This window comes from Atta cephalotes (assembly GCF_000143395.1).
Source record: "Atta cephalotes unplaced genomic scaffold scaffold00002, whole genome shotgun sequence".
Taxonomy (NCBI): domain Eukaryota; kingdom Metazoa; phylum Arthropoda; class Insecta; order Hymenoptera; family Formicidae; genus Atta; species Atta cephalotes.
Genome location: NW_012130066.1, coordinates 1547965 through 1557171, shown reverse-complemented (window position 1 = coordinate 1557171; position 9207 = coordinate 1547965). Strand labels below are relative to the sequence as shown.

General features: G+C 34.4%; 1 protein-coding gene across 1 annotated transcript; it reads left to right on the top strand.

Moving 5' to 3' along the window:
• Positions 1-1879: 1879 nt before the first annotated feature.
• Positions 1880-8995, top strand: LOC105619733 (2-hydroxyacylsphingosine 1-beta-galactosyltransferase-like). Its single transcript, XM_012201255.1, has 7 exons — positions 1880-2035; positions 3011-3277; positions 5219-5417; positions 5572-5751; positions 7079-7396; positions 8082-8310; positions 8854-8995. Exons 1-7 carry the CDS (start codon positions 1880-1882, stop codon positions 8993-8995), a joined length of 1491 nt encoding a protein of 496 aa, XP_012056645.1.
• Positions 8996-9207: the final 212 nt, after the last annotated feature.

Below are 9207 nucleotides of genomic sequence, written 5' to 3'. Positions count from 1 at the left end.
GCAAAATGACGGGCGGTCTCTTCTCGACATTCAAATTTCGACACACGATGTCGTGAGAAATCAGCAAAACAACGTTTAAAAAGTCGAGAGACCACAGAGCGAAAAGTTGTGTGTCATTGTTCTCTTTGTCAGCTCTACTCGAGCGAATATCGAATCGAAGAGAGCACTTTGAAGTAAACTAAGAATTGAGAGATTCAAGAGAAAGGAACGGATCTGAGATAAAGACAGCGCGAGACCACGAACTAAGAAGCTTCTGGAGAGTTATTAGGAGCAAAAAGATTCAAGGGGAACCATCATACTTGGTAGAAAGGTGCTCTTCGCGAGACTGCGCGAAAGATATAAAGTACTACTGCTAGAAAAACAAATGGAAATTTCGTAGAATAATACTTCACGATGCTTTCCACAGAGATAAGATATTTCAAGTAAGAGTTGAACTCTGCAGAAATTTAAAAAGAAAGAAAATATTAAACATGAAACAATTGAAGCAAGAAAAAGCAGTCAGGACATGAAGCTTCAACTTTTATCTCCTTTTGTCCTCCAAGAGCGACGAGATTTATATTGTATATACAATTGTAGATAATATTATTCGCTAACTTATAACTTATAAAAAACAGAGGATTTAAGTTTGATAGCATTATCTCTATGAAATTATGATAATTTTCTCATGCTATCAGTTAACAACTGTTATTTGCTAGTAGATGCTAAGAAGAAGACGTAAGTAGAAGTTTGAAGATTAAACTCCATAAAGCCTTTGTATTACAAACTCTCTTTAGCTTCATCATTAAAAACTTTCAATATTTCAATATTAGAAAGATATTGAAGATTGCGATTCTGTTATGCAGATTTGCATACAACAAACAATTTTATTTACATAGAGGAGTATCGAGAAAGAGAGAGAAAGCTTTGTTAGATGATCGGTAATTTTCTATTTTCTCAGCTGAAAAAGAGATCAGAGAAGATTATCTACGGTCAATCTTTCACTCGAGGATCAAAAGAAATCGTCTGTTGACAGAATCTCATCTCTCTTACAGAAGATTATTATGAACAATTTTAGCGGGGAATTGGATGAATAAAATCACGAAATGTGTATAAAAACAAAAAATCAGCTTCGAAGCCATTTATTTGCTGAAAGCGAATGAGAATTGGAAGAAATGAAGGACGTAATTTATCATAGAAAAAAATCTCGTTTTTTTCGGCATTAATAACAAGCATCTTACTTGAATGAAGTTTAATCTTCGTTACTCGTTCTCGAAAGAGCACGAACTTTAGTTATTCCGATTTATATTCAAGCAAATCGATTTGCGGAAAGATACGGAGGATGTGAGGAACCTCAGTCGTAAGAACGCGGCTAAGCATCGATCAGACGAGATACGCTCGCACGGGGTGATCGACAACAGGATTGCACCGACAACGATCCATCGATTCTCCACCGCGAATTGGAGCGTAAGAGATCCGTATTCCCGCCGGTATCATTCCGTTTACCCGACCGGAAACGCTCCGAGAAGAATACGAATTCACCTCGGTTCCTGCAGGCTGTTTCTCGCTTCGCCGATGCACGAAAGAAGTTCGTGACGAAAGCAGGGCGCGTTCGAACGTGACGGAGATCGTTCGTGATAAAAAAGAAAAGGAAAAAAGAAGAAAAAGAGAAAAAAATTATGTCAGATAGCGAGACAATTGTCTGTTGAAGGACCGATCTTGATATTCTGTCGCGGCGCGTAAAAAGAAGAGAATCGTTACGCGAGAATCCATTTGCCATCGTTGATCGAGTCGACAAGCTGATATCCTGAGGATGACGCGTGTCGCATATCGACTCGGTCTCTATCAGCTCCTCCTGGGGTTCAGCTTGCTGATCGAGCCCCTGCTGGGCTACAATGTCCTGATGGCCACTATGGGTGGTACCAAGTCTCATACGGTGCCCTTCGTCGCCCTTGGTACGAGTCTGAGGTCACGGGGGCATAACGTCACGCTGCTGAGCGCTTTCCCAGGTCCCGCAGCGAATAATGGTCTTCACGAACTGGTGCCGTCGATCCTCGAGGTGATTTACGATCTACTACGCATGTCGTCTCTCCCCATGCTTTGACGGATTCCGAACTCCCCCGCGGGGTTTTTGCCGCGTTTTACGCGCGCCATTTCTTTCTTCCAATTTGGCTCTTGACTCATATTTAATTTTATTACACACCGAGTAATTTACTAGAGTCGTCGGCTTGTATCGCCTGAGTTTTTTTTCTTTTTGCTCGTAAAGTTCTCTTTTGAAATGTCTGCTTTACTTCTGTTTTTATTTCTCTATTCCATTTCTACTCGATTTTAATTTTTCAAAGTAATTTATATTTTTTAGAAGAAGTAAACATACGATATCGTTTTTTTTTTTCATGTTAAATTATCTTTATCTTGGGTACATATGATTGGGTCACTTTTTGTCTTGCACATTATTTTTCTTCGGAAAATTATATAGGAGTATTATGTAATTAATTATAACATTTATATACAATTTTTTTAATGCACAACCTTACAAACACGATTGGGAAAGTTATTTTCCAAAGTTACTTATAAGTTACTTTTTTATTATAAAAATGGAATACAATAAATTCGCGTATTTTGTTTTTTATATTATATTTTATCATTTGCTCTAATTTATTATTACTTTTTGTATTCAATTTCTATAATGAATATAAGGTAACTTAAAACTTATAAGTAACTTTTTCCAGCCCTACTTATAAATATTTTTTAAAGATGTTAAGAATGACTTAACAATTTTTATATATTTGTCAAAGTGATGAAAGTTAACTCGGGACACGAATGATCCATCGTGTGTAATGAAGGACCGGAAAATTGTCATAATAATACTTAAAAATGAGGAGGTTCAGCTCCGAGGACAAACAAGTTTTACGACGTAATATTGTAACACGGAAGTTGAAAGTTTCCGGGCTAATGATAATCCAACGATCACGCAAGCTAACGGATTTATGTATTGTATCGCGCGCACATATTCACCGCTCGTGTCTCACGACAGGCTTATGTCGAGAATTTCACGGCTGAGTGGGACCTAGTGGGAGCCAGGTTCCGGAATGAGCTTCCGGTATCACCGTGGGACGCTATGAGATACGCCTGGGAGTCATGCGAGGCTTTACTCCAGGACGCGTCGTCGATAGCCAGTATGAGAAAACCGAATGGCGATCCGCACATTCGATGGGACGTCGCGGTGCTTGACGGCGCTTATCCCGAATGCATGTTGGGAATCCTCCATGGCGAGAATGTGCCGACGATAATGTTGAATACGGTAATATTCCTTTCGCCAAGAAGCGCTTGGGACTCTTTGCAATATTTCGATTTTCGTTATACCTCGTTTTCTTGCCACGATAACAGCCTATTTGGACTTTTACTCGAAACCGATAAATGATATTGTGTTAAATTGATCCATATAAAAATCATGGCGGTAGAGAATTATTGTATATAATAGAGAATTGTCGCGCACATTTTTATTGAGATATTTTTTATTAAAATATTTTTTAGCTAATATTTGTAATACTATAAATTTTTCAAGCATGTTAATTTGCTGCAGGATTATAGAAAAGTTTCTAAACTGTGCACATCAAATTGCGCAACGTTGATAGCACGTTATTTTCATTAGCCCTCTCTTTATTTTTTATTATTGATAATATCGAGTGCTTTAAAATTAAATTATTTTAAAAGTTCTTGAGTTTCTAGAAATCTTCTATCTTGTAGTCAATAGGCTAATATTTCATTTGTCGTACGACAAATTTTTCAAGCATGTTAATTGGCTGCAGGTTTATATTATAAAAAAGTTCTTGACTGTACACACAAAATTGCGCAACGTTGATAGCGCGTCACTCTCATAAGTCCTCTCTTTACTTTTCATTATTGACAATTTTGAAAGTACCTTTTAAATTAAATTATTTTAAAAAAGTTCTTGAGTTTTTCCAGAAACTTTTCATTATTCTCAATTTTATGTAGTCAATAGGCTAACATTTCATTTGTCATTGTTATACAACGAATTCTTCAAGCATGTTAATTTGCAGAATAGATATAAGTTCTCGAGTTTCTTAAAATTCTTTATCTTGCAGCTAATTAATACGCTTGAAAAATTTGTCGTACAACAAATGAAATATTAACCATAGAATAGAATTCTCAATCATAATATGGAAAGAACGGCTGAAATTGCTGAAATATAAAAATTTAACTAGACACAGGTCTAAAAATAATTTTGTTTGAATCATCAAAATAAATGTAGGACACTTAAACTGTTTACTAAATGCAAATTGTTAAAACTTTTTGCAACATTGTCATAAATGTTTCACCTAATTATTTTGATGATTTGACAAAATTATTTTCAGACTTGTTTTTAAAGTATTTACAAAGCTAAATTTGTAAATATCTCAACAAAGTCGTTCTTTCCGTGTGTATATTATACAATATACATATCATATTATATATGACATAAAAGCGTTGCAACACATGCAGCGATAGACTTTATTTTACCGTTGCGGATTTCATAATATAATGCATTTTTTTAATATAAATAAAAAATTGACTTTTGAATAATTAGTTCCCGGTTAGTAGTTAAATATTTATACATATGGTTGCATTATTTCTTGTGTATGAAAGAAGTTGAATATAAATCTTTAAATATAAAATTCTAATTAATACATATTCTTAATATTAAAGGACCGATTCTCAAGAGAATGGATAATATAATAGAATTGTCCTATTCTCTTAATCTTTTCGTCGTCTTCAGAAATATCGTAAGAAAAAACGCAATTGAATCCATGATTATTCCAGCGGAATGTGAAAAACATTTTTATAAGTACTGTATTCCGATATTTCCGCGTGTAAATGAAAAGTAAATAGTGAATATCACATTGTTCACTCGTGTGTAACGAATATGACAAAGTGTGAAATAATCTCAAAACATCGTAAAACAGTTTACACGCTTCTCTCAGTATGTTAAAACAATTTTAATGCGCTAAGGAAATTGTTAGCCAGTTTAGTTAGTATCAATTTCTTCTTTATTTCTTTCTTTATGATGACGTCATCATGCAACAAAATGATAAAACGAGTTTGCATAACGGTGAAATAACGATAAGAAATTTTTTTCTTCCTTTTCTAAAACCTGATACCTTTGCTTCATTAAAGCCATTTGCTTTCACTGTGCAACGTTGCTGTTAACGAATAATGAGAACGACTTGATGTTATCTTGCAGGTGGCACTGTACAGCGGGTCCATTATGCGACAGGGCAATCCATCACCTTGGTCAGTGACACCGTATTTCGGTAAAGCGATCACGCAGGACATGACTTTCTTCCAGAGAGTCCTGAACGCAGCGGCTCTGCTCACTCTAAAAATTATGCACTGGTTCACGCTCTCGATTTATCTTCAGCCAACGCTCCAGAGATACCTCGGTGAGCACTAAATTCAATTTCGGCCATTGTGCCCCCGCTGATTCATCGAATCATATATCGATGCAGCCAATTGTATGCTAATATCGTATATCTTTATTTATAATTAGATACTCATATAGTCCCAATGACCGTGTCGTATTTCGTTTTTTGACAGGCAATCATATACCCAACGATCTGCACAGCCTAACGGCGGAGGTCCCCCTGACTTTGCAGAACAGTCATTATAGCGTGGGCGATTCTGTGCCCTATTTGTCGAACGTCGTAAACGTGGCGTGCCTTCACTGCAGACCGGCGATGCAATTAAGCTCCGACTTAGAATCCTTTCTACGACGCGGTAACTTCCTAATTTCGCATTTCAGCTTCACGAATTGCATTGTTCTCAATAGTTGCTAAACGTCTCGAAATACCTTTTCACATCTCGTAACTGAACCGTTCATGTGATCAAAATGATGTTTTATTTTATCGTCTATAGCCTGATCTATAATGTGCTTTATGTTTTCTCTTTGTTGTCTTTTGTTATTTGTTACAGCTTGTCTTTTATCCGGTTTTTCATTTCCTGTCGTTTGAGAGATAAAAGTTAACGAACTTCGAAAGAAATAAAAAACACGTGGCAAGAAATACAACCGTCGATAAAACGATTACACGGAGGGAAAAAGCAAGAAACAGAAAATAAAGAGTACACATTACAGATCAGACTTAATTGTAGCTAACATTTCTTTAGCTGAAATAAATTGTTCCAATTCATCGAATCTTGTTATATACATCAATGATCAGTTCGATCATTCGCACTATACTAAATTAATGCATATTGAAGACTGTTTTATATAAAATATCTAAATGCAGTGAGACTTACTATTGTGATCAAATTTTACAATTGAAATAATACATTTATTTATATTAAGTAATGTGATAATATTATTATTATTAGATAATCGTTTAAATTATGTCTATGCTTTTACATTATTAGATAATCGTTTAAATTGTGTCTATGCTTTTACATTATTAGATAATCGTTTAAATTGTGTCTATGCTTTTACATTATTAGATAATCGTTTAAATTATGTCTATGCTTTTACATTAGCTTTATTAATTTCATGTATAATAGCTTATAGCTAATCTAGTGTAATACAATTAAACGAATTTATTATAAAAAAATGGTTGTGGCTTTAACACCATGCGGTATTTATCTTATCGTATTTATAATATATCAATACCAATTTATAGCAACTCCATGATATTGATTCAAACTCTATAACGTTAAATCCACATTCATATTTTTAGTGTACCTAACAAGATTCAATAAATTGAAAAAATTTATTGTAGCTATAAGGAAAAGAAATGTAAGAATTATACATGTTAAAAACACCACATGGTGCTAAAAATTCCCATATTTTTTGAGAGTGTAAATATATGTTTTTGTAATAAATTTTATCAGATATAACGGCTCTTCTTAATGTAAAAGTATCAGATATAAAATTCTATCAACTGAAGCATAACGATGACTCTTCTACTGTTTCGTATAAGAACCATATCAAAAGGATTGGCATCGTAATTTTTGCAACGTATTGTTTTCTATTTTCTGAGGACTCGCTATTCAATTGGAGTAAACGTGCAATAAAAGTCTCCCGGAATGTGCCGCAATGTTGAACAAACTTTTACAGGTTTTGTGTTTGTCTCGATGGGATCGTCGGTACGAGCTTCTGGGATGCCGGAGGCATTACGGCAGATCTTTTTCGCGGTATTCTCCACGCTACCGTACAATGTCGTATGGAAGTGGGACGGTAGCAAGATCAAGGATCTACCGGCGAATGTGAGGACAGCTGCCTGGTGGCCGCAACAGGAGCTGCTCGGTCATTCCAAGCTACGTGCCTTCGTTTCTCACGGCGGACTGCTATCTTTGCACGAAGCGGCTTACCACGGTGCACCGACTCTGGTCTTACCAGTCTTCTGCGATCATGATGGAAATGCGGCACAAGCTGGTAAATCCATTCGCTTTATATCTGAGGCACGTATCGGCGGCCTTCTGCTCTGCTGAGCCCGATATAATAATCGAGAATAATCGTCGAGGCTTTTGACAAATTTCGTTCTTCCAAACGAATGACAGAAAATGAGAGAAAATGTATTTCTACCAATGTAGGTAGATTAATTTTTATTTCAGTAGCTTTAACTTTTTATTAATCTCGATTTTCTTCTAATTTTAACAATTAGAAAAAGGAATATATATAAGGAGTAAATTAAATTGAGATTGAAGTTAATGTATATTGCGGTAGAAATGGACCGAGTCAAGTAGAATCAATTGATCGTCGGTTAAAATAAGGGTTCTTTTACCAATTCCAATTAACGCTAATCAATAATTAACTCAATCATTAACGATTGCCAACGTGAGAACTGAACAGTTTGTCAAAAAAGGCAGAGAGAGGAGAAGTTTTGATTGATTAAATTGCTATTAGCATTTCTGTGAGAGTTGACTATCGATTAACTTAAAGGTTGGTGAAAGAAGCCTTGAATGTGCAGCGAAGAAAATGGTTTGAGCGTCTCTGGAAAGTGAAAACTATATAAGTTTAGATGAATTTTACGCGAAGTAAAGAGAATTTATTATACGATTAATTCAAGATTGCAAGATTTAATGCAAGATTGTTGTATTTTTGTGTGCTTATTTAACAGAAAAATTGGGTTACGCTTTGGTAATGGATCTGGCTGGTATATCCATTAGTGCGCTTCGCAAAGATATAATTAAAGTCGCCGCACTTCACAATAATTCGTACAGAGAGGCGGCTAAAAAGAGAAGTGCGTTATTACGTGATCTTCCGATCGGTCCTGGAGAATTAGCCACGTGGTGGGTCGAACACGTTGCCAAATATGACGGAGCTGATCATTTGAAAAGTTCAATTCGGTAATATCATTTTTTTAAATAATTATTATTAAACATACCGATTTCTTACAATAAATATGCATGTGAATATTACGAATACTCATTTGAGTATAGCAATGTTCGGATAATTTTGCTAAGATTTTGAAAGATTCGTTGACAATTCTTCATTTAAATTGTAAAACACTTACCTTCCAAAGCCAAGAATTTAAGAATAATAATTCTATAGATCAAATAATTGTTATTAGATAGTTATTAGATGTTTCTGAAAAATTATGATTGAAGACAGAATATTATTATAAATATTTTAGTACGTAAAAATGTTAATTTTTATTTAAAGTTTTTTAAACTTTTGATCTGGAATGTAAATAATTAATATGGAGTATTTTTTATAAACTATTACGTAGTATTCTTGTGAATTATAGAGTCTACAGAAATTTTATCTTGTTTCTTTTATAACGAATATTTAACGAGAGAACAAAATTTATTGCAATTTAAATTACGTTATTAAATATATTGCCGATCAAAGTGAGGAAATGAAGTATAAAGTTAAATATAATATTTCAGGTACATGAGCGTGTTCCATTATTACAGCGTGGATGTCGTACTGTTTTATATATTGAGTTTAATTCTGATAATTTATGGACTCAAAAAATTATTCTGGCGAGCGGTAATCGGTCAGGATGTCTTCAAAAAGAAAATAGACTGACGGATAATTCTGTGAAATTCTCTGCTAAATTAATTTTATTTATTGTAGCAAATAGGATGTGTCTCTTAATGATATGGTAAGTATTGGAACTAAATAGAGATTAAATAAATCGAAGATTCTCGATTTTTAAAGATCTCTAATATATTTTTGTAAGTTGTAATTATAAATCACTTGTAATTATAGTTTAGTTATTACGCTATCGATTTGTAATT

Bases quoted from the DNA above. Each gene is read 5' to 3' on its own strand.
- LOC105619733 (XM_012201255.1), top strand. From the start codon at position 1,880: ATGGCCACTATGGGTGGTACCAAGTCTCATACGGTGCCCTTCGTCGCC. The intron at 3,278-5,218 runs GTAATATTCCTT...GTTATCTTGCAG, and splicing joins CGACGATAATGTTGAATACG to GTGGCACTGTACAGCGGGTC. The intron at 7,397-8,081 runs GTAAATCCATTC...CTTATTTAACAG, and splicing joins TGGAAATGCGGCACAAGCTG to AAAAATTGGGTTACGCTTTG.